Source organism: Oncorhynchus masou, chromosome 22, assembly GCF_036934945.1.
Source record: "Oncorhynchus masou masou isolate Uvic2021 chromosome 22, UVic_Omas_1.1, whole genome shotgun sequence".
NCBI classification, from domain to species: Eukaryota; Metazoa; Chordata; class Actinopteri; order Salmoniformes; family Salmonidae; genus Oncorhynchus; species Oncorhynchus masou.
Genome location: NC_088233.1, coordinates 10,176,122 through 10,201,237, shown reverse-complemented (window position 1 = coordinate 10,201,237; position 25,116 = coordinate 10,176,122). Strand labels below are relative to the sequence as shown.

At 44.7% G+C, this 25,116-nt stretch overlaps 2 protein-coding genes across 2 annotated transcripts in view; one reads left to right on the top strand and one right to left on the bottom strand.

Moving 5' to 3' along the window:
• The window catches only part of LOC135509002 (calcium-independent phospholipase A2-gamma-like), a 35,875-nt gene extending 20,620 nt beyond the window's left edge, over nucleotides 1-15,255 (bottom strand). The window contains exons 1-8 of the mRNA XM_064929270.1: nucleotides 14,952-15,255; nucleotides 13,050-14,520; nucleotides 11,538-11,687; nucleotides 9,517-9,668; nucleotides 9,153-9,247; nucleotides 3,435-3,606; nucleotides 3,145-3,202; nucleotides 2,235-2,429 (exon numbers count right to left, since the gene is read on the bottom strand). Of these exons, the coding sequence (XP_064785342.1) occupies nucleotides 2,235-2,429; nucleotides 3,145-3,202; nucleotides 3,435-3,606; nucleotides 9,153-9,247; nucleotides 9,517-9,668; nucleotides 11,538-11,687; nucleotides 13,050-14,471 (2,244 nt within the window). The 5' untranslated portion in view covers nucleotides 14,472-14,520; nucleotides 14,952-15,255. The remainder of the gene's footprint in view (nucleotides 1-2,234; nucleotides 2,430-3,144; nucleotides 3,203-3,434; nucleotides 3,607-9,152; nucleotides 9,248-9,516; nucleotides 9,669-11,537; nucleotides 11,688-13,049; nucleotides 14,521-14,951) is intronic.
• A 5,254-nt stretch (nucleotides 15,256-20,509) lies between these two features.
• Nucleotides 20,510-24,299, top strand: LOC135509001 (dnaJ homolog subfamily B member 9-like). Its single transcript, XM_064929268.1, has 3 exons — nucleotides 20,510-20,585; nucleotides 21,275-21,505; nucleotides 22,215-24,299. Exons 2-3 carry the CDS (start codon nucleotides 21,289-21,291, stop codon nucleotides 22,661-22,663), a joined length of 666 nt encoding a protein of 221 aa, XP_064785340.1. The 5' UTR covers nucleotides 20,510-20,585; nucleotides 21,275-21,288; the 3' UTR covers nucleotides 22,664-24,299.
• Nucleotides 24,300-25,116: the final 817 nt, after the last annotated feature.

The window sequence follows — 25,116 nt, the reverse complement described above, 5'->3', positions numbered from 1 at the left end:
ACATAGAAAAACCTCAGTCCTTTAAATACAGGCTGCTGCTGTGAAGGACACATCCTGACGTATTCTACCATGAATAATCCTGTTACAACGCCTACATCAACCCCCGTCCATGTTAGACCGTGTTAGAGCCTTGGTCCTGTATGACTCAGTTGGTGTGGAGGTGTGGAGGTAGCAACACCAAGGTTCTGGTGCAAATCACATTCACTATAAAACATTTATGCAGATTTATGCTGTGCTGTAGGCCTATGTCACTTTGCATTAAGTGGGATACATTATTTAAGGGGCCCGAGAAGCAGGTTTGGAGGATATATTGGCACAGGTGTTCGGCCGGAAACAAAGTCGAGCGCCGGCAAACCGTGACAGTACATTCAAACACACGCTGAGGCATTAGCACTTTTATACAATGGTTACCATATTCAAATAATGACTTCCATATTTTCATTAAAAACATTATTTATGGGGCCTCCCGGGTGGCGCAGTGGTCTAAGGCACGACGCAGTGCTAGCTATGCCACCAGAGACTCTGGGTTCGCGCCCAGGCTCTGTCGCAGCCGGGAGGTCCATGGGGCGACGCACAATTGGCCGAGCGTCGCCCGGGTTAGCGCGGTCCTATCGCGTACCAGGGACTCCTGTGGCGGGCCGGGCGCAGTGCACACTGTGCGCTGTGTTAAGAAGCAGTGTGGCTTGGTTGGATTGTGTTTCAGAGGACACATGGCTCTCGACCTTTGTCTCTCCCGAGCCTGTACGGGGGTTGTAGCGATGAGACAAGATAGTAACGACTACAATTGGACACCACGAAATTGGGGGTGAATATATATATATATATTTTTTTTTATGAATTTGTTCATACGATTTCATCCAGCTATAGTCCCGACACAAATCTAGGGTTGCTAGCCAACCTGGCTGGTCATTCGTTCTATTGGTTCGGTTGCCAGAGACGCGACCCAGTCGTTCAGTCTTCATGTTCTGTACCCAGTCGTTCAGTCTTCATGTTCTGTACCCAGTCGTTCAGTCTTCATGTTCTGTACCCAGTCGTTCAGTCTTCATGTTCTGTACCCAGTCGTTCAGTCTTTATGTTCTGTACCCAGTCGTTCAGTCTCTATGTTCTGTATCCAGTCGTTCAGTCTCTATGTTCTGTACCCAGTCGTTCAGTCTTTATGTTCTGTATCCAGTCGTTCAGTCTCTATGTTCTGTATCCAGTCGTTCAGTCTCTATGTTCTGTACCCAGTCGTTCAGTCTTCATGTTCTGTACCCAGTCGTTCAGTCTTCATGTTCTGTACCCAGTCGTTCAGTCTTCATGTTCTGTACCCAGTCATTCAGTCTCTATGTTCTGTACCCAGTCGTTCAGTCTCTATGTTCTGTACCCAGTCTTTATGTTCTGTACCCAGTCGTTCAGTCTTCATGTTCTGTACCCAGTCGTTCAGTCTCTATGTTCTGTACCCAGTCGTTCAGTCTTCATGTTCTGTACCCAGTCGTTCAGTCTCTATGTTCTGTACCCAGTCGTTCAGTCTTTATGTTCTGTATCCAGTCGTTCAGTCTTTATGTTCTGTACCCAGTCGTTCAGTCTCTATGTTCTGTACCCAGTCGTTCAGTCTTTATGTTCTGTACCCATTCGCTCAGTCTCTATGTTCTGTACCCATTCGTTTCAATTTCAATACTGAAACAATGTTGCAAATGTTGGAGAGACAGACAGCAATATTTATACAAATCTCTGCTGTTGAAGACTGTTGGTCTAAAATAAATGTGAGATAATGTCTAGATGTTTTTTTTTTATATAGTGGACAACAGCTGGTCTAAAAAAAATGTGAGATAACATCTAGATATTTTTTATAGTGGAGATCAAGTTCATGAATTTCCTGGCTGGGCTGATGAGACAGTGGATTTGCTCAGTCAGATGGAACAGAGTAAATAGGCATTTTAACATCATAGATTTAGCTGATGGTAATTTGTAGAATAGACACCGGCTGGAATGTGGTTTATAACCAATCAGCATTCAGGAGTAGAACCACCCATGTGTAAAATATATTAACACTAAGTAGTAAACTACACAGGCCGTCAGAGAGCTAAGTGCTGAATCCCTCTAACTGGAGAGGATTAGTGAAACAGGATGTGGAATAGGGAAGGCAGACAGGAGAGAGAGAGAGCGAGGCCAGGGAAGACATGGAGTATTGGTGGCAGCTGTAGTGTAGAGCATTGTGAGGGGCAAAGCATTAGGGTTTCTAAAACTCGTCTCACCTGGTGAAGGTCGTGTCCCAGGGCAAACTCCTGGAAGTACCCTGGGGCAGCGGAGGACGCCCGGACGGCCTGCCACAGCTTGTGTTCACAGCCCCCCAGGTAGTGGGAGAGCACCCCTGGCTGAAGGTTATAGTTCCTGAACACATAGGCCTTCAGAGGAGTGCCCCTGTTCACAACGGTACTTACTGCTGCCATCTGGTGGTAAGAGGGTACATGAGATTTAAAAATATAAAAAAATCCCACTTGGCCCCATTTGATAAACTGCTGGTGATTTAAAAAGGTCAATGTACATAATCATGTATTGAAGAAGAGTGGCATTAATACACTGTGTTGCTGTATCCACTTAATCCCCACAAGAGATACAGGAAGGGTGTCATATACATTAAATATGACAATAACATTAAAAACAGAACACAAATGCACTACTATAGAAGTTATATGACATGTCGTGACAACATTTAGAGCCATAAAAATACCTTAGAACACAGTAATGCTCTGAGGACCCATTGAAATCAAATCTATACAACTGTTAGTCATTCCACAATCAGATGTTATAGAAGCCTAATAACGCCACAGACAAGCACGTACTCTGACACATACAGTGTAATCCTTACCAAACACCTCATTATTATTTCACTGCCTAGCCTCAGCCTGTCTGTCGTACATGGAACTAGTGAATGTGTGGATTCTGTGTCAGCCTAGCCACCGGAGCTGCAGCAGTGTGTGTGTGTGTGTGGTAGAAATGGTTCCAGCCAGGCAGTGAGACGATGGCCAGAGGCTTTCTCATTGACCTCATTATTAAGACACAGAGGGACTTCCTTTTCAATGCTCCTCCCTCAGCAACCGTGAGGATGTGTGTGTGTGTTTGCCAGCTCCACACTGTTAGTCACGCCATGTTAGAAAAACTCACCTTTGGGCATTTGGGGTTTCTTGATGTTTCCACCATCAGATCAGAGCCCATTTTTTCTCTGTGGGAGAAAATGAAAGGAGAGCTTAGTCGGGGGGCTTTGTCTGTGTCTGAACAAGTTACTAGCCTTAAAATCCTTGCTTCCTCTACTGGTTTCCTCCATTCCCCTCAAAGCTCATTGGAGGAAGTCAGAGGAAGGGATCTTTGTTCACTAATGAGCTTTGAGAGGAATTGATCTGCTGTGCTGTTCTTAATTCATGAAGTTAATCTATTCCATTATATTAAATACTAACTTCAGAATGTTCTCCCAGGTCTCGGAGTCGTAGAAGGCGTGGCTCCAGCCCATCTTGACGGTTCCCACGATGACGTTCTGCTTGAAGACGTCAGAACCCAGCTTCCTGTAGAGCACCTCACACTCATTTAGAGGGATCTGGAACACACCTAGCATGAAGCCCAGGATGGAACCTGACAGGAGGATATTCAGCCACGCGGAGGACGAAGAATGTACACTTTAAAAATTATTATTTGTTTGTTCGTCCAATAACACCAACACATTTTCATATTGAGACCTGAGGAGAGACATGGAAAAAGCCTAGCCCCCGTTATGGACTATAAAACAAACCCTAGCCCCCGTTATAGACTATAAAACAAACCCTACCCCCCGTTATAGACTATAAAAACAAACCCTAGCCCCCGTTATAGACTATAAAAACAAACCCTAGCCCCCGTTATAGACTATAAAACAAACCCTACCCCCCGTTATAGACTATAAAAACAAACCCTACCCCCCGTTATAGACTATAAAAACAAACCCTACCCCCCGTTAGACTATAAAAACAAACCCTTCCCCTTATATTACAACCAACTAATTGCAGCATTACCACAAAAATGGAAGAGGCAAGTAGGGGAGGGGGGGGGGAGTGATTAGGGGGAACTGATGTGTGTAAGAGATATATATATATATATAATCAGTTTCATTTCAAGACCAAAAACATTGACAGCTGTGCCATATAAATTGCAAAATATTTGGGAAGAGATTTGATGTAACGATTGATTCCATGGCACATAGATTATGAATTGAAACGCAAAACACCAGATTCAAAAGTTATAATTTTTCAATTTAAATTATACAAAATTATTGCAACCAAAATAATATATATTATATATGATATATATATATATATATATATGATACAATGTTCCCAGCTCTGCAGAATCTGCTGTGAGGAGGCAGAGTCATTAGATCATTTATTTTGGTACTGTCCATATGTAGCTCGTTTTTGGTCACAGGTCCAGGAAGAAGAATTGCAACATTTACCTAAAACTAACACTGCAGATAGAAATACTGGGTGATTTGAAAAGTCAAGCAATCAATAATATAATAATAGAAAAGGTTCAGTACTTTTGCGAAGCATCACAGCACAGTTGAAAAATATATGGCTGCTGGAAATCCAAAATGGATGGTGTTGAGAATCCCTCAACAAGGTTTCAGAGCTGCTGTCTGACAAAGGGAGGCCACAACGGAAATCTCATTCTTCCAGTCGTCCCTGGACCAGGGGCAGACCTGGGTTCAAATAGTCATTAAAAATCAACTCAACTACAGCTGTGATGAACTGAGCTTGCCAGGCTTAACTGTCCAAAAGAATAGTCCCAAAACAGAAAACCACCCACATCTGGCAGCCCAGGCACACTAGAGGAAACACTCAAAGTATTTGAAAGATTTCAAATTGTATCAAGGTCTGGGGCTTACAGAGCAAGAGGCAAACTGGATAGGAGGCTAACTGCCTGTAGGATCATCCGTTATGGGTATCATTACCCAGGGACGATCCATCCACAGACACTGGCTGGGATTAAAATGGCTGCCAATGAACCAACCACAGTGACAAGCAGATCACTGCTAGCGTCCACAGGACCACAGCCATATAATGACACTAGCTATGACCATATAGTGATGTACATGACAAGACTGTCTTGTCTACAGGGCAGGAGACTGTCTCCTGCCCTGTAGACTAGACAGTCTCCTGCCCTGTAGACTAGACAGTCTCCTGCCCTGTAGACTAGACAGTCTCCTGCCCTGTAGACTAGACAGTCTCCTGCCCTGTAGACTAGACAGTCTCCTGCCCTGTAGACTAGACAGTCTCCTGCCCTGTAGACTAGACAGTCTCCTGCCCTGTAGACACTTCCGTGAACAGCCAAACCACGAACCCCATCTCTCGCTGTTTCTCCGGTAGCATTTCTCACACCCATCACCAGTCACCTGACCCAGGCCGCATGCTAGCAGCGCCACAACACCAACCTATCTACAAACAGCAGCTCCATCCTAACCCAACAAACAACCCAAATCTGTGTCTGCCTTCCTGCTGAACTCTCTCTGGGGCCCAAACCCTGCCTGGGGAGAGGATGTCCCCCACCCACCCCCCAGCATTAGGGCAGCTGCTGCCAGCCACTATCCAAGAAGACAGGCCCCTGTCCCAAAACTGGCATGGCAGGGTGAACCCAGGGAGTGCCAGCCAGCCAGATCATTGTGCCCAGAGCGAGACGGGCAGCCAACTCCAAACGTGGTGGCTGTCCTTAATGTTAAAGTAATCCTTAATGTTAAAGTAATCCTTAATGTTAAAGTATGCACTTTACTTCGCTTATCAGGTGGAGGGGATTACCTTGACTAACACACTGGCCAGCCGTCTCACACGCACACAGACCTTCAGAGAGCCCAGGGCTAGGCTGGCTTCCTCCAACGGGAGCGGATCACAGACCAGACAGAGAGACCAGACAGAGAGACCAGACAGAGAGACCAGACAGAGAGACCAGACAGAGAGACCAGACAGAGAGCCCAGGGCTAGGCTGGCTTCCTCCAACGGGAGCGGATCACAGACCAGACAGACCAGACAGACAGACCAGACAGACCAACCAGACAGACCAACCGACCAGACAGAGAGCATGGCCGGGGAAGATAGAGGTTTGGTGGCAGCTGTAGGGTAGTGCTTTGTGAGAGGGAAAGCATTAGGCTTCCTAAAATGAGAGAAATGGTCAGGCCATGATGGACCTTGAGAGGAGGAGCAGGGGGTTATGGTAAACAGCACCACCATGTGGTGGTTGAGAGTACTACAATATTATATTGGGGCTCCCGAGTGGCGCAGAGGTCTTAGGCACTGCATCGGAATGCTTCACTACAGACACCCTGGTTCGAATCCAGGCTGTATCACAACCGGCCGTAATTGGGAGTCCCATAGGGCGGCGCACAATTGGCCCAGCATCATCCGGGTTTGGCCGTCATTGAAATTAAGAATGTGTTCTTAACCGACTTGCCTAGTTAAATAAAAAGTTGTTTTCTATTATATATATATATATATATATATATATATATATATATATATATATATATATATATATATATATATATATATATATATATATATATATATATATATATATATATATATATATATATATATATATATATATATATATATATATATATATATATATATATATATATATATATATATATATATATGACAACTGCCAGTAGATTATGTAGGTTTGATAAGGTATAGTCAAATCATTCAATAGCTGTTCTATTTATGTAATGTTTAATCTTCTTTTTCCACTACTAAGAATAAATAAACAAGGAAAAAACTATACACAATTATGCCATAAAAAAATGTTTTCCTTCTCTGGCACTCAAAATACTCCCGTCATCTACCTTCTAGTATTATATAAACTGGAGACCATTAATCAAGTCTGAAATAAAAGAGGAGATCTGCTGAATTAAGAGCGTGCCCACGACAGTACAAAAGACTAAAGATTTGACATCCATTTACCCTTCAGGCCCCCTAATGTTCCATAATGCCTGTGTCCTGGCATGCAGTGCAGGGTTGTGGACTGAGAGGCCTGAGCAGAGCAGGAACCTGAGTCAGCCACGGGGACTAAGCAGAGCAGGAACCTGAGTCAGCCACGGGGACTGAGCAGAGCAGGAACCCTGAGTCAGCCACGGGGACTGAGCAGAGCAGGAACCCTGAGTCAGCCACGGGGACTAAGCAGAGCAGGAACCCTGAGTCAGCCACGGGGACTAAGCAGAGCAGGAACCTGAGTCAGCCACGGGGACTGAGCAGAGCAGGAACCCTGAGTCAGCCACGGGGACTGAGCAGAGCAGGAACCCTGAGTCAGCCACGGGGACTGAGCAGAGCAGGAACCTGAGTCAGCCACGGGGACTGAGCAGAGCAGGAACCCTGAGTCAGCCACGGGGACTAAGCAGAGCAGGAACCCTGAGTCAGCCATGGGACTGAGCAGAGCAGGAACCTGAGTCAGCCACAGGGACTAAGCAGAGCAGGAACCTGAGTCAGCCACAGGGACTAAGCAGAGTAGGAACCCTGAGTCAGCCATGGGGACTAAGCAGAGCAGGAACCCTGAGTCAGCCACGGGGACTGAGCAGAGCAGGAACCTGAGTCAGCCACAGGGACTAAGCAGAGCAGGAACCTGAGTCAGCCACAGGGACTAAGCAGAGTAGGAACCCTGAGTCAGCCATGGGGACTGAGCAGAGCAGAGCAGGAACCCTGAGTCAGCCACAGGGACTGAGCAGAGCAGAGCAGGAACCCTGAGTCAGCCACGGGGACTGAGCAGAGCAGGAACCTGAGTCAGCCACGGGGACTAAGCAGAGCAGGAACCCTGAGTCAGCCATGGGGACTAAGCAGAGCAGGAACCTGAGTCAGCCACAGGGACTGAGCAGAGCAGGAACCCTGAGTCAGCCATGGGGACTGAGCAGAGCAGAGCAGGAACCCTGAGTCAGCCACGGGGACTGAGCAGAGCAGAGCAGGAACCTGAGTCAGCCATGGGGACTAAAGCAGAGCAGGAACCCTGAGTCAGCCACAGGGACTAAGCAGAGCAGGAACCCTGAGTCAGCCATGGGGACTGAGCAGAGCAGAGCAGGAACCCTGAGTCAGCCATGGGGACTGAGCAGAGCAGGAACCCTGAGTCAGCCACGGGGACTAAGCAGAGCAGGAACCCTGAGTCAGCCATGGGGACTGAGCAGAGCAGAGCAGGAACCCCGAGTCAGCCATGGGGACTGAGCAGAGCAGGAACCCTGAGTCAGCCACGGGGACTGAGCAGAGCAGGAACCCTGAGTCAGCCACAGGGACTAAGCAGAGCAGAGCAGGAACCTGAGTCAGCCATGGGGACTAAGCAGAGCAGGAACCCTGAGTCAGCCACGGGGACTAAGCAGAGCAGGAACCCTGAGGCAGCCATGGGGACTGAGCAGAGCAGGAACCCTGAGTCAGCCACAGGGACTGAGCAGAGCAGAGCAGGAACCTGAGTCAGCCATGGGGACTAAGCAGAGCAGGAACCCTGAGTCAGCCACGGGGACTAAGCAGAGCAGGAACCTGAGTCAGCCATGGGGACTAAGCAGAGCAGAGCAGGAACCCTGAGTCAGCCACGGGGACTGAGCAGAGCAGAGCAGGAACCTGAGTCAGCCACGGGGACTAAGCAGAGCAGAGCAGGAACCTGAGTCAGCCACAGGGACTAAGCAGAGCAGGAACCTGAGTCAGCCACAGGGACTAAGCAGAGCAGGAACCTGAGTCAGCCACGGGGACTAAGCAGAGCAGGAACCTGAGTCAGCCACAGGGACTAAGCAGAGCAGGAACCTGAGTCAGCCACGGGGACTAAGCAGAGCAGAGCAGGAACCTGAGTCAGCCACAGGGACTAAGCAGAGCAGGAACCTGAGTCAGCCACAGGGACTAAGCAGAGCAGGAACCTGAGTCAGCCACAGGGACTAAGCAGAGCAGGAACCTGAGTCAGCCACAGGGACTAAGCAGAGCAGGAACCTGAGTCAGCCATGGGACTGTTTTTGCGTGTTTTTTTTCAGCCATGGGACTGAGATGGGTTCAGTCCCAGTACAGAACTGACTGGGAGGAGCAGTGAGCACTGCTCTGTTTGGAATGAGCCACCATGCAAGCTGCCCTCACAAACACACAATATTAGCCAGAGATAAAGTAGGTTAGGAGGACAATGCAACATACCTGTGCTGACACCACAGATGTAATCAAACAGTTGGTAGATGGGTTTTCCCGTCAGGGCTTCCAGTTTCTGCAGAGTCTGGAGGGCAATCAGTCCCCTGGACAGTAGAAAACACACACACCATGAAGAGCACTAATATAGATTGTCTACGGGATGTAAAAGTGAGTGGAGACGAAGTAATAACACCGATAATAACATCCGCCAGTGCCACACACATTCAAATGGACAACATTGGATAAACTTGAACGCGATGGCAAAACAGTCTTCCTATCGCTCTTACTAGGTCTCTTATGTTCCTTTTCCCCCCTCAAATGCTACCCTCTTTCATTCACACACACACACACACACACACACACACTACTGTACCTGGTTCCCCCTCCGTCAATGGACAGGACCCTGATTCCCTGGCCCTTGACAGGGTTGGTGTATCCCACCAGCGTGAGGGCCTCCCTGACTGCTGCCTTCAGAGACGGGTCCTCAGCCTGGCGGAGACGCAGTAGGCACGGGATCGCCTTCTCCTGAGGGCCACACACACAGCAAGATATAACAATATATAGTTAACGTCACTGACAGCCATACGGTCAGTTCTAGAACTAATGCAAGTGGTTTTCAAATCAGTCAATTCAGGAACTACGCTGAAATTGCACATTCTTCTCAGATAAGCGTAGCAGAGAATTGGAATTTAAGTTTACTTCATGAATTTACTAAGTGAAAATGTTCAAAATGTACCCCAAACCTGCCCCCAAGGAAGAAGGAACCATAGCTTGCCAATCCCTGGTACTAAAAAAGGTCGGCAAAAAGCTTTTATCCAAAGCAACAGAGTACAGCGAGTGGCATGCATACAGTAGGGTACGCATTTGAGTACACATGACCCCTGAGGAACAGAAGTCATGCCTCCAGCATACACACACATTGACCTTAATACAAACAACACCTTAGAGGTCAGAGGAAATAGCATGCAACATCAGTGACCAGTGGATTGACATAACTATACTGTAACTGAACAGACTTTAAAACACTCTTCTGTATCCTCACTTGATCACTGTGGACGAGGTTAACCAATGTTTCCTCAGGCCAGAAACAATGGCCTTGGGTTAAGTTGTCCAATGGGACAGTCCCTACAGATACAGGTATGTGTAATGTAAATAAACTGCATGATGATAAGGGAACATACACTGAGTGTACAAAACATTAGGATCACCTGCTCTTTCCATGACAGACTGACCAGGTAAAAGCTATAATCGCATATTGATGTCACCTGTTAAATCCACTTCATTTAGTGTAGATGAAGAGGAGGAGACAGGTTAAAGGAGGATTTGTAAGCCTTGAGACGTATTCTGTATGTGTGCCATTCAGAAGGTGAACGGACAAGACGAAATAATGAGGTGCCTTAGAGCGGGGTATGGCGCACCGGTTTGAGTGCGTCAAGAACTGCCACGCTGCTGGGTTTTTCAAGCTCAACAGCTTCCTGTGTGTATACAGCATGTTCCACCACCCAAAGGACATCCAGCCAACTTGACATAACGGAGGGAAACATTGGAGTCAACATGGGACAGCATCCCTGTGGAATCCCTACACTAGAGAGTCCATCCCCCGACGAATTGAGGCTGTTCTGAGGTCTAACTCAATATTAGGAAGGTGTTCCTAATGTTTTGTCACTCAGTGTATAGGCCCACATACAAATCTATATAGGAACACAGTTCTCTCAATTAATGACTTTCTTTTATACAAGCACTATGTTTGGCTAAGCTGTTGTCATAGCAAAAGTTGGAAAAGAAGAGGAGAACCGGACACTATAGGAGCTCAGATTCAGTCATTTAAATAACCTAATAACCAATGTGTAACCAACGTTTCGACGCTGATGATCAGGTTATTTAATGAGTGCATCGGAGCTCCTAGAGTTTGCTGCTCTCCTTTTCCTTTCCACGTGTTCTACTCCGCTAGCCAGCACCTCGCCTACACAGGTGTGTGTTTCTTTCGCCTCTAGCCATTGCAAAAGTTGACATTTGGCAAGTCAGAGAGCTTAAGGACGTGCCCTGGTCAAACGTAGTACACTATATAGAGAATACGGTACCATTTGGACAGAACCCCAAAGAGTAAGACAAACAGAACAGCCGCCACCAGATATTCTCACCAGACAACATGATCATGTATGCAGAGAAACCCTGCTGTACTGCATACTGCTCTGAGGGGAAAGATTAAGGTGAAGAATTGATCAGGATGGAGAGATGTCAGACACTGCTGTAATACAGTTGTTAGTGTGTGTGTTTGTGCGCACGTTTCCAAACTACTGATCAGCAGTAAATAATGCCATGTTTTCATTACTGAAACATTGGCTTTATGACAACGCTGAAACGATGGGCCTTTACAGCCGTGAGCCAGCCCACCTTGACAGCCACCCCGCGGGTCTCTGGAAACTCCAGTAGATGAAAGCTGAGCTCCTCCACTCTGTTGATGTAGACCCTGACATCAGACGCTCGGTTTAACGCCTTGACCAGGGACCGGGTCCGGTTGTCCACGCTCACCCTAGCTATGATCTAGGAACAGATCACACACGGGTTAGACACTTTCTCAATCACCACAACAACAAATCACCACAACAACAGTTAAGTCTGGCTTATCTAATACCTCATTTATTATTGACTGATGTAGCCATGATGTCAATAACTCAGACACAACCTACCTACATTTGCACTTGACATGTATTTAGGGGTGTTTGCTCTAAATACCAGTCTATAAGCCCGAAACAGTTTATTTTGTAAGAAGAACCATAAACCATCTATATGTCTAGAATGTTAAGAGGATTTCTTCTCCTACCACAGGAGGTCGCTGGCATTTTAAGAAGAGAGGACGGGCTCCTGGTAATGACTGGAGCAGAATAAGTAGGGAGGACGAGCTCCTGGTAACGACTGGAGCAGAATAAGTAGGGAGGACGGGCTCCTGGTAATGACTGGAGCAGAATAAGTAGGGAGGACGGGCTCCTGGTAACGACTGGAGCAGAATAAGAGGGGAGGACGGGCTCATGTTAACGACTGGAGTAGAATAAGTGGGGAGGACGGGCTCATGGTAACGACTGGAGCAGAATAAGTGGGGAGGACGGGCTCATGGTAACGACTGGAGCAGAATAAGTGGGGAGGACGGGCTCATGGTAACGACTGGAGCAGAATAAGAGGGGAGGACGGGCTCATGGTAACGACTGGAGTAGAATAAGTGGTGGATCAAATACATTAAACACATGGTTTCCATGTGTTTGATGCCGTTCCATTCGCTCCGTTCCAGCCATTATTATGAGCCGTCCTCCCCTCAGCAGCCTCCACTGATGCCTAGATGACATAGTTGTATATGGAGGGTATAGCCTATGGTGGAATGTTGCCAGGACTCATATGTCCCACCAGTTGTGACTCCAACGTATGATGTGACAGTGGCACGGTGTGCTAGATAGAGGGGTTCCTAGAATCCCTCTTCAAAAATAACCCTGTGAGCTTTCTGGAATCGACAATCTAGTAAACAGGTGTCCTTTGCCTGTGTATGTTGTTGTATTGATATGAAAACAACAGGCCACAGTAGTGACAAAAAAACTAGTTATTGACAAACCGGTGTGCCTGGCACTTACTACCATACCCCGTTCAAAGACACTTAATATTTTGTCTCGCCCATTCACCCTCTGAATGGCACACAGACAATCCATGTCTCAAGAGTCTCAAGGCTTAAAAATCATTCTTTAACCTGCCTCCTCCCCTTCATATACACTGATTGAAGTGGGTTTAAAAAGTGACATCAATAAGGGATCACAGCTTCACCTGGATTCAACTGGTCTGTCATGCTTCAACAGGTTACATTCCTTTTCAACATGATTCCTAACAGTCAGACCCTTGACAGACGCTATAATATAGGCCTACCTTCTCTCTTTGGAGCAGCAGTCTCTTGGCCCTCTCCTCAGCAGCTTTCTGTTCCATATTCACCGCCACCTCTCCTTGCCATGGCTTTGCCTCTGCCTCTTCTGCCTTCAGCCTCTTCTGCTCTACAGCAGCACTCTTGGGTTCAGGGGCTGCCCTGCTAAACCTGGGGACCAGGGGAGCAATGTAGCTCCCTACAAAGGCCTGTACAGTGTCACCAGAGTAGGATAGGTAACGGCCGATACCCTTTTTAGAAGATGGGGAACTTGCAGCAGACCCTGGGGACGTTTTGTCTGACAACGGCAGGAGGTCAGTGGAACCACGGTCTGTGTTATGCTCTTTCTCCTCATCAGACTTTGTTATGCTGCTGAAGTACGAGTTCACGTGGTGGGACAGGTAGTTGTAGGTCTCATCCAGGTTAACTGAGAAGGAGCTGGGATGGAAGAGTTGTGTTGTGTTCTGTTGGGAGACTGTGGTGGTGGCTCTCTCAGGTGCACTACTCTCTGTTGGTAGTGGTGATCTGACCTGCTCCAGCCTTTTGGTGGTCCCGTTGGTGGTCCCGTTGGAGGTCCCGTTGGTGGCCACAGTGGTTGGGACAATGGATGCTGTGGCTGCACGCTGCATCCTCCTCTGTCTGACTTCCTGGATACTGGGGCCTGAGACAGCAGCATTTGCCCTGGCAATGTTGGGGCGAGGGGTGGCAATAGGAGGGGCGCTCGCGGTAATGCCAGGAGTAGGGCCAGGTGTAAGATATGGAGTAGGTGTACGTGTTGGAGATAGAGTAGGTGTGGGTGTAGAAGCAGTGGCTGTAGTAGGTGGAGGACTAGGGGCAGACACCGAGGCAGGGATTGGAGAAGATGCATTAACAGTGGTGTTAGCGGACGTATAGGCAGGAACTGGGGCTGGGGTTAGAGCTGGGTACCCTACAGTACCATGACCCTGTGGTGTTAGCCCCATCTCCGGGCTGGCTTCCAACACTTTGCCAGCCTCAATGGCGTTCTGTTTGGGTTTGGCTTTGAGCCGTGCTATCTTGGAGAGGAGCTCAGTGTGTGACCCGCTCACCGCCTTGGACACGGAGTCCAGGGTGCTCCTGAAGCGCGACATGGTGTGGCTGAGACCAGTGGACCAGCGTGAGGTGGATGTATTTAAGTAGTAGACGCTGGTGTGGAGGCCAAGCCTGTGTCTTATCTGACTAGCTCTGGAGAGCCATATCTTATTGCGAATTCTACTTTTTGTGCTGTGGGTATACTTCCAGCTGAGAAAGCCAACTTTGTGGCTCAGGCCTGCTCGGACATCAAACCTACAAGGAGGGTGTTGCTGAGAAGACAATGGAAGTGATGCTGCTCGTTGACCTTGTCTATGCCAGAAGTTTGCTGCTCTGCTTACTTTGAGCACACAGGAGTCTGGAACACATCTCAGAGACATCCCTCTTGGTCTTGGAAGGCAGCTTTCATTTGTTTATTTCTTCATGAAGCTGGTGAACAATAAAAAATAAACATGACTAAAGAGGTACTGTGTAGTTTAAAACATATTGGAGATGTATGTAACTATCTGGTAAGGCCAGCTCTGGGACAGGCGGCTGTTATCCGGATGGCTTACTAGTGGCGCTAGCCTGTCGATTGCATAACTGCAAATGCATCCAATGACCAATGTGTGCTAGCTAGCCGCAGCTAATATACGTTTATCACCATGTTGTAGATGTGTTATCCCACTGGATTACAATAATATCTATAGCACTTTTTAATTAATGCTGGGGAAGTAGGCAATCTATGCATGAACATTAGCTAGTTTACAACAACAGCTACTTAGCTAGAATTGCTAGCTACCGGTATTCCAGAAACAGACACAAAACGGGTAACGTTAGCTATCTAAATGTAACAGTCTGGCCAGTTTATGATAACATACCAGTTTCTTGATGACGGTTGGTGGAAATCTGAAGAATTCATTGACTCGTAACAGCGAAATCAAACGAACATGTCAACACGGTTCACAACAAGCTTCTCGGTATGTGTTGGGGTCATTCGACTCGACAGTTTTAATCCACGGACAACAACAAAAAACAGAGGAAAACAATGATCACGCGGTCTTTGATCTGACCTACAATTGGCTATTTATCACCTGCCACTATCAGCCCACTGAGGGGAATTGGATTAATGGCCCGGGTGAACCGGGTTAGTAGTTTGCATTCGATTTGGAACCGGATTGGCTAGCGGGCGTGAGCTAGGAGTCTATTATACTGACAAAATAGTATCGTCTAGTGACTGCTCTCACAAATGGGTGGATTCGATTATGCTGATCAGCGGGACACCGGTCAATGGCCCGTGACGTGACCGTGCAAAAGCGGAGAGGGAGTAGCGCCCTTCTCAAACCGCTGCTCCGTAATGTTGCCACCAAGGCAGCATTGTGCATCATCCGGAAACCAACATCTAATTTTTAAAATAGATATACACTACCCGTCAAAAGTTTCAGAACACCTACTTATTCAAGGGTTTCTTTATTTTTTCCTATTTTCTACATTGCAGAATAATAGTGTACACATCAAAAGTATGAAATAACACATAGAGAATGATGTAGTAACCAAAAAAAAGTGTTAAACAAATCTAAATATATTTTATATTTGAGGTTCTTCAAATAGCCACCCTTTGCCTTGATGACAGCTATGCATCAAAGTAGACATCATGCAAGACTCCTGCATGTCATCTCTATCTGACACATTTGCTAACAGGTATTGTGTCAATTTAGAACTTGCACAAAACAGTTCACAGAATTGTCAATTGAAAGAAATTTAACCAATTTAATCATTACAAAATGTAGCTAACATTAGATTGTTAATCCAGTGATTCTTACCTTTGCCTCGATTCGGCAATTTCGTCCACATCATCATGGAATTTTTAGTTATTTATAATATCCACATTAGCAGCTAATTAGCCTTTCATTTTGGGGGGGTAAATACAGGTGAATTAATATATTTATGAAAGTTATCTTGTCCGAGAGAGAGATTTACACGGATAACAAAACGTGACCCAAGGCTAAACCTACACGAAATAAAGCCCTTATTTTAAGCGTTTCTAAAATCCCCTAAGGGCAAAATGAATGATGGAAAAACGATTGGAACCATTTCCTTGTTTCACCGCTAGGTTTTATGGGTATTATGACTCATACTGCGGTACTCTATGAACGCAGAAAACAAGGTCTGACATTAACACAGGCTTAGGAGATCTTATATGTTTTGTTCTATGAGATAATAGCAGTCAGTTAACATGACCTTTATGAGTTATGAAGCCTTTATGTGATTTGTGTTTTTATTTTATTACATAATTTCTTAAAATTCACAAAAAGTGACATTAGCTGATGAAGATGATCTCATAGAACAATATGTATAAGATCTCCTAAGCCTGTTTACCAGAGACGTTATTGTCAGTGTTTATCCAAAAACCTTAGAAAAACGCCATTCATTTTCCTCATAGTCTTTCTCTAACGAACAATGGCGGAGTTAGTGCCTACAAAAAGACACCATTACCATTTCTCTCTATTATAGCCTCTGCCCAGTCCCTATCAACCGGACATCCGTTTTGGGGGGGAAATGGAAAGAGAACCTGTGATGGGACCTCCGCTTTTGGATGTTAAGAAGGCAGCACGCCATCTTAACTTCTCCTCCACATTTACTGGATTGGTTGAACAGTGCAGACGAGAACCTCCTCGGACAGTGTTTTTTCCCTTCTTGTCAAGACCAGTTTGTAGGGAATCTAGTTTCAGGCATTTATTTTACGCCTGCTACATTAGGTTAGTGCAATTATAGTGTCTGTGACAGCATTGGCAGCACCATTGGGGCTATCTCCATTTTAAAGTTGTCACGACTTCTACCGAAGTCGTTGCCTCTCCTTGTTCGGGCGGTGCTCGGCGTTCGACGTCACCGGTCTTCTAGCCATCATTGAACCATTTTTAATTTTCCATTGGTTTTGTCTTGTCTTCCCACACACCTGTTTTCAATCCCATTCATTACCTGTTGTGTATTTAACCCTCTGTTTCCCCTCATGTCTTTGTCAGAGATTGTTTATCGTCAGTGTAGTGTTTTTGTATAGGTGCACGACGGGTCTTCGTACCCATATTTATTTTATTATTCATTTGTCTATTTAGTGTTATGGAGCATGTTACTTGGACTTTATGAAAAGACTCCATTTTACACTCCGTTTGACTCTCCTGCGCCTGACTTCCCTGCCACCTATACACATATGCCTGACAAAAGTAGTAAATTTTCTTCTTCTTCATTTGGCTGATTGCTTCCAACTCATAGGAATCCCCACCCAGTTGACTACTTTAAAATTGTGGAAGCCCTCAATGACAATGTCCATGCTAAACTAGTTTTTATCAAAGTTGCCGAAATGCCAAATGCATCCACATATATCAGTGCATTTGTAACAACCTACCTAACCATTACGAAACTTCTACTTAATCAAATAAGCCTCACGTAGCAAATTAGCAATTATATTTTTTGTTGACCAAATTCGACACTCATTTTTTAAATTTTTTTTATTTCACCTTTATTTAACCAGGTAGGCTAGTTGAGAACAAGTTCTCATTTGCAACTGCGACCTGGCCAAGATAAAGCATAGCAGTGTGAACAGACAACACAGAGTTACACATGGAGTAAACAATTAACAAGTCAATAACACAGTAGAAAAGAAAGAGAGTCTATATACATTGTGTGCAAAAGGCATGAGGAGGTAGGCGAATAATTACAATTTTGCAAATTAACACTGGAGTGATAAATGATCAGATGGTCATGTACAGGTAGAGATATTGGTGTGCAAAAGAGCAGAAAAGTAAATAAATAAAAACAGTATGGGGATGAGGTAGGTAAAATTGGGTGGGCTATTTACCGATAGACTATGTACAGCTGCAACGATCGGTTAGCTGCTCAGATAGCAGATGTTTGAAATTGGTGAGGAAGATAAAAGTCTCCAACTTCAGCGATTTTTGCAATTCGTTCCAGTCACAGGCAACAGAGAACTGGAACGAAAGGCGGCCAAATGAGGTGTTGGCTTTAGGGATGATCAGTGAGATACACCTGCTGGAGCGCGTGCTACGGGTGGGTGTTGCCATCGTGACCAGTGAACTGAGATAAGGCGGAGCTTTACCTAGCATGGACTTGTAGATGACCTGGAGTCAGTGGGTCTGGCGACGAATATATAGCGAGGGCCAGCCGACTAGAGCATACAGGTCGCAGTGGTGGGTGGTATAAGGTGCTTTCGTAACAAAATGGATGGCACTGTGATAAACTGCATCCAGTTTGCTGAGTAGAGTGTTGGAAGCTATTTTGTAGATGACATCGCCGAAGTTGAGGATCGGTAGGATAGTCAGTTTTACTAAGTTAAGTTTGGCGGCGTGAGTGAAGGAGGCTTTGTTGCGGAATAGACCTCCATACAAAAAAAATATTCACTTTGCAGGCTTATTTTCAACAACAGATTTTGGGGCGGTGCAACACCTCTCGCTTTGCCTCTACCTCTCTGGCCAGGTGCCCCTTCTGGCCAGGTTCTGGCCAACGGCGTTGGCTCAAAAAGTTGGCTCAAATAAAAATGTAGATTAAGCACGAGGATCTGTGTTTTCACATGCAAACACTTTATTTGCCTTCCCAATGAAACTAGTTAGAAAATTCAAACATATATTTTTATAGAAAATAGATGTTGTATGTTTCTAAACGATACACCATGCTGCGTTGTTGACAATATGACAGAACAACGCAGATTACCGTTCAAACAGATGAACTGATGGGGGGGATAGAAGAAGAATAAAAAGAAGAAGGGTTATTTGTCTTCAGCTCCGTGTGATTATTTTTAATGGCGAGCATGGAGAGGCCATAGATCGCCATACTAGTAAATTTGGCTAAGGAACAGAAGTTGGGTATTGAAGACAATACAGGGGATGAAGGAGCGACAAGAGCGTGGTGAACAGATATGTATTGTTATGGACAGCGAGAAAGAAGGAGAAGAGCTGATGCAGAGGGAATATGTGTATTGAGGAAGAATGGTGCCTGAAGCAGAAGAGTTACAGGGTGTGTTGAACGATGGCAGCATACACAAACAAATTGTGCGAACGCCATGATACCAAAAAAGAAGAAGAAGAGGACAAATCACTAATCATGTCTGGAATTACAAACTGAGAATTGGCAAACAAACTGGCAGCACCAACCCTGCTTCAGGAGCCACACCAAGGCATCCTGTGCACACACAGAATGGTGCATTGGCAGCCACTCTGATCCCCTGCAGCAGCTCCACTCCTTTGGAGGGTGCTTCATCAGTGTGGACTGAGCTCTGCCAACACTGCTCTCGGCATCATTTTCTTGTTTTTAAAATGTATGGATAGCCAGGGGCATACTCCAACACTCAGACATCATTTACAAAAGATGCATTTGTGTTCAGTGAGTCCACCAGGCCAGAGGCAGTAGGGATGACCAGGTGTTCTCTTGATAAGTGCTTGAATTTAACACATTCAAAATGTAAGGACTACTGTTGGTTGTCAGGGTAACAAGTACAATATTTTCTTTAGGAATGTAGTGAAGTAAAAGTCAAAGTTGTCAAAAATATAAATAGTAAAGTACAGATACCCCCAAAAAACGACTTAAGTAGTACTTAAGAACAAATTCTTATTTACAACGACGACCTACACCGGCCAAACCCAAACGACGCAGGGCCAATTGTGCGCCGCCCTATGGGACGCCCAATCACGGCTGGTTGTGATACAGCATGGATTCGAACCCGGGTGTCTGTAGTGACCCCTCAAGCAGACTGCTGCGTCACTCAGGAGCCACTTGATGCCTCTAGGGCAATTCAGAAGGCTGATTGGGGACCTTATTACTGATGACGGTGGTTGTTTTTTGTGACCATGTTTCTCTTTCTACTTGCATTTTGTATTTATATTGATGAGCGTATTTTCTGTCATTTATGTAGCTCGGGGCTCATCTGTAAAAGAGGCAATGGTGCGGCATGGTAGCCTAGAGCGTTGGACTAGTAACCAAAAGGTTGCAAGTTCGAATCCCCGAGCTGACAAGGTACAAATTTGTCGTTCTGCCCCTGAACAGGCAGTTAACCCACTGTTCCTTGGCCGTCATTGAAATTAAGAATTTGTTCTTAACTGACTTGCCTAGGAAAATTAAAAATTATGGCTCCCTGATAAAATAAAGGTTAAATAAATCAGTGTTTTATATCTGTGGTCATGTCGTCTTCAACAGAGGAAAATAGGGATGCCATTTACATTTGCACCAGAACATTCATCAACAACCTAAGCGTTACGAAACTAAAATTCGATCTCGGCCTCACGTTGGTAAATTTGCAATTTATTCCATTAAAAAAACCCGCTTCTACATGTTTCTTTTCCCGCGGAAAGTGAAGAAGTAAGGGCGGAGTCAGAAATCATTGGGTAGGGTGCTGCCCAATCACATTGCGATTCGTGTTGTTTTCGTTCAGTGTAACGGAGCGTCAAAATAGAGCGACGCGATAACCGCTAGCCAACTGAAGTTATCCTTCGCAGTTCAGTAAAAAGGTAAGCAAAGCTGTATTGTCGCAGCTATGTGTCCTCGCATAACTTCATTATTAGTGTCATTGAATTATTAGTTGTTTAGATTTACTGGGCAATCAGGCTTGCTAGCGATAAATGCTTAACTAGCTATCTAGCTAACATTTTATAACCACCAATATATAAACTAGCTAAATAACAAGCTAATTTAATTCAACATCATCAGCAATGTCGTTTGTTGTGCCCGCGTCATTAGGATTAATATTGGTAACATCGTGTACGTTCAGGTAAACTGATTTTTTTCTTAGGGAGTTCATACTTCATTCAATCAGGCTCAATTTGTCTGGCTGGCTCCATCAATATTGCTTAACGTTAGTCAAGATGACCATGACTCACAGTGTGAGCTATGCAGATCATCAGTTTAAATTTGAATAGCTGTATCACTGCTCTCAACTCAAGGCACTGTTTAACTAAAGCTGCTATACAAGATTATTTGGGAACAGGGGGATCTTTGTGTTGGAGATGATATTAATACCAGTAGACATTAAGACCTTTTCTGCTCACTCCTTTGCATAAATCACAACTGGCACTGGTTTCAATGTGTTGAAGTTTTGAACATGTATGTATGCTGTAGTGTAGCTTATCTCAACCATAGACGTATAGGCCAAGATCTGGGATCTCAACTGTTCCTCTACTCTCCCAAATCTACTTTACAGAAGCCACCAGCACCATGGCAACTGCACAGTCAGCATTAACATTTGCAGTGTGTATCCTGATGATAACAGAGTTGATACTTGCCAAGAAGGACTACTATGACATACTGGGTGTGCGGAAAGATGCCAACGAGCGTCAGATAAAGAAGGCTTTTCACAAGCTGGCAATGAAGTATCATCCAGACAAGAACAAGAGCCCAGATGCTGAGACAAAGTTCAGAGGAATTGCTGAGGGTAAGTGTAATAGGAAACTCCAGGCGAACAAAAGAGAAGTAATTCATAAGTAATTCCGGTTTATTACAAGTTGCAACAGTGAGTCTCCTCTAGAGCAGAAGTAGAGAAAATGTCTAACTGGCCTTCTCAGCGTAGGCCCTTGTATCCTAATCAGAGAGCACAACATATTCTGTAAACACCAGCCCGAGAGGCTTATAGGAAGTCAAAACAAACAGGCAGTGACTTGGTCAGCTGCTACAGAATCACATGGGTGTTCACAGAATGTCATCAATACAGCGGTGAATAATCAGTGTCCTCGGTTCTTTTACCTCCAGTCTGGAGTCAATCACTATCAGCAGACATGAGAATAATCCATAACAACATTCAGCTTCTAGTCTAGTGACCATCCACCTGGACCTTGAGTGTAACACTGGAAATTATGTGTACTAAAGAAACTCCAAATATACTAAACATTGTGTTGATCACTCTAAACTAAATATCAACTTTGGTCATCTTAAATATTCCTATTATTCTTTACTTTTTCTTGTCTTTTATTTATGTAAAAATGTCCATCTTCTCACATTCCTTCCAGTGTGTTCTTTCTTTATTATTGTGCTGTAGCCAAATGACATTATTGTTGTGCAAAACTAGTGTTTTTATTTTACACTGTACTGCTAATAGAATCATTGCTATGATCTGAAAACTGTTCTTGCACTTCTGTCATCTATAGCATATGAAACATTATCAGATGAGAAGAGGAGACAAGAGTATGACCAGTTTGGTCACGGCACATTCTATAATGACATAACCAAAGACCGAAACGGTCCAAACGTCCACCAGCCCTTCAACTTCAACGACATGTTCAAGGACTTTGATATTTACAGCCAGAACCGGCATTCCCATCACCAAAGGCATTTCGAGGATCACTTCCGGGCCCACCAGGAGGCCCACCACAGCAGACGCAAGAGACACTTCCAGGGTGCCTTTGGAGCAGCAGGTGGTGGTGGCGGATTTGACGACATGTTTGACGACATGGAGAAGATGTTTACTTTTGACACGGACACTACTAAGCGGACGGAGAGCACATTTCAGGGTACTACAACGAAGCAACACTGCAGAACGGTGACACAGCGCAGGGGGAACATGGTCACCACGTACACTGACTGCACTGGCTCCTGAGGACAGAGGTCTTGTCGGTATCCACATCCTCTGGGTCGTGTTCATTAGGCACGAAATGGAAGAAAGCAGCCTGAAATGGGGAGGTACTATCTGAACTTGTCCAATAAGCAAGGCTTGTTTTCCATTGCATAACATTTTGAAATGTTTCTCTACGTTGTGCTCTAATGAACATGACCCTGGCACAGCTTGCACATGAGTAGGCCCCTGTGGCGGGAGCAAGCTGTTTTTGTTGCTGCTGTGACCTAAGTGCTGGTCATTGCTATTTTGTTGAGTCACAGTAGCTAATGAAAACACTTTTTAGCACACTCAGTTTGTAATTTTTAACAATTTAATTAAAGCACTGAAAAGCTTTTGAAGTATATTTCTCACAGTATGGTTAGGAATGTAAATGTTGTAGAGAAATATTTTTTGGGTTGTGTTAAGTCTAATCTGGATCCAGATTTTCATAAGCTACTTAGAATTATATATATATATATATATATATATATATATACTGTATATTTTGAACCCCCCCCCCCTTAATATTTACATAGGATTTTTGAGAAGCTTTTCAGCTATTCATTATATAGTCCCTTGCAAACCTAAAAATGCAATTGAACATAGTATCAGTATTGTTGCCTTAAGCAACTTCAATTGTTCGAGAGAGATTTATTTAGATTTTTTTCATGGGAGAATATTTTCACTTGAGCTTTGTTATTGTAATTAGTCAGCCAAATAGTTTCAGTAACTACTACCACTGCTGAACCTAGACATTGTCTGTGTGCATGTAGTATTTTGTATAGCCTACGGCTCCATTGTGTGAATCCAGCAGCCTTTTGGTTGGAACAAAACAGTGTGGATAATGAACCGTGACAGGTTTGCTTTTGTTTGATAAATGGAGAACAACGTCTGCAAAAATGTTCCCTCAGAACATGTACTGAAACTGTATGGCGGCATTTTGATGCTGTTGTTATGGGATGCTCGCCACTTTAAGTTGAAATTAGCAACGAAATATTCAGATCGACAAGAACTTGTATTGGCAAAGATCATAACATGTAAACTGCTGTTGATGTAGCTGGCTACATTATGATTTTCACTCCAGAGGAACTTTAACATCTTCTGCTGTCTGCATGGACCACTGGAATTTATAAGCTAACATTGGTGTAAATAAAATCCAGTGTTGTTCATCCAACACCTCATAACCACCCCGTTACCTCGTGTTTCACTGGTCTATAGAATAGAAATATATGTTCTCCTGGGCTTGTATTCAGAAATGTTCTCTGAGTAGGTGTGCTTATCTAGGATCAGTTTAGCCTTTTTTAGATCAAAGTGAATAACATTTACATGGTAAGGCGGAACTGATCCTGGATTGGCAGCGAACCTATTCCGAAACGCTTAATGAATATGAGCCCAAGTTTACGTCATGTGCAATATTTTAAAGCCAGCTCCTCTTGTAATTCATATGTTTCGCCACTGTTACTAGCTGACTTTGTCATTGTGATATGTTGATGTATGACCCATATAGCACTTTAGTTATTGTAATCCAATGGATAAAATGTGTGTTACCTTGACTGAAAATAGGGTATAGTCCTTTGAAAATGGAGGGGGGGGGAGGCTTCAGGAAATTAAAGATGAGAACAAACTATGTGTATTTTCATTCTGTGAAATTGTACCAATCTTTGGCAGGTTTGCACACTCGAGTATAATTTTCTCTGCAACAACTTTTTTTGGGGGGGTAGTGCGATGATATGGTGTGTGGACCTACTAGGGAAACCATGCAGTTTATTAGGCTGCAGATGAAATAAGGGCGGTGATGAGCTTGATGCTGCTTTACAATAAATATCGGACGTCCTATTCTGGTGACATGTTGATCGACGTTTGACTGACGTTTGACAAAAAAAATATTCTCGCTCATCCATCATTTTATTGTAGAGAAGCCTTCCTCGCACTGTATCTGCGAGCAGTTTGCTCGAGCTCAGGTGCCAAGACTAGAGTAGGTTAATTTGCTATTTAACGCAACCGTTTTCGTGACAACTAATCGGTAGTTTAAAATTCGATGGAAACATTGAACGTTACATTTTTATTCGGAACATGTAAACGTAAACAGAAAAAATACATGTGTGCACTACGTCACCATGCATTTGTTTTTATGCGGAACTGGTCCTTTTGGAGGAAACACCACTCAAAGATGTTTAACTAACCCAAGATCACAGCATTTTAAATTAATCATAGTGGGCATGCATTTCCGTTAGGGAACGCCTACTCTGAGGTGCGCGTGTGCATTAGCTCAATTCTCCCGTGCACTCCTTCTAAACAACGCAATTTTTGTCAACTTTGGTAAAGAACAAAGTATACAAAAATCAGTCCACTCTGTTCGTAACAATTATAGTTTTAGAAAACGAAAACGTTTTTGAGATGAAATTTCCACAATGGAACGTTTTCGGCCAAAATCTATATTCTCCTACCGCCGGCCG

Bases quoted from the DNA above. Each gene is read 5' to 3' on its own strand.
- LOC135509001 (XM_064929268.1), top strand. From the start codon at position 21,289: ATGGCAACTGCACAGTCAGCATTAACATTTGCAGTGTGTATCCTGATG. The intron at 21,506-22,214 runs GTAAGTGTAATA...TGTCATCTATAG, and splicing joins GTTCAGAGGAATTGCTGAGG to CATATGAAACATTATCAGAT.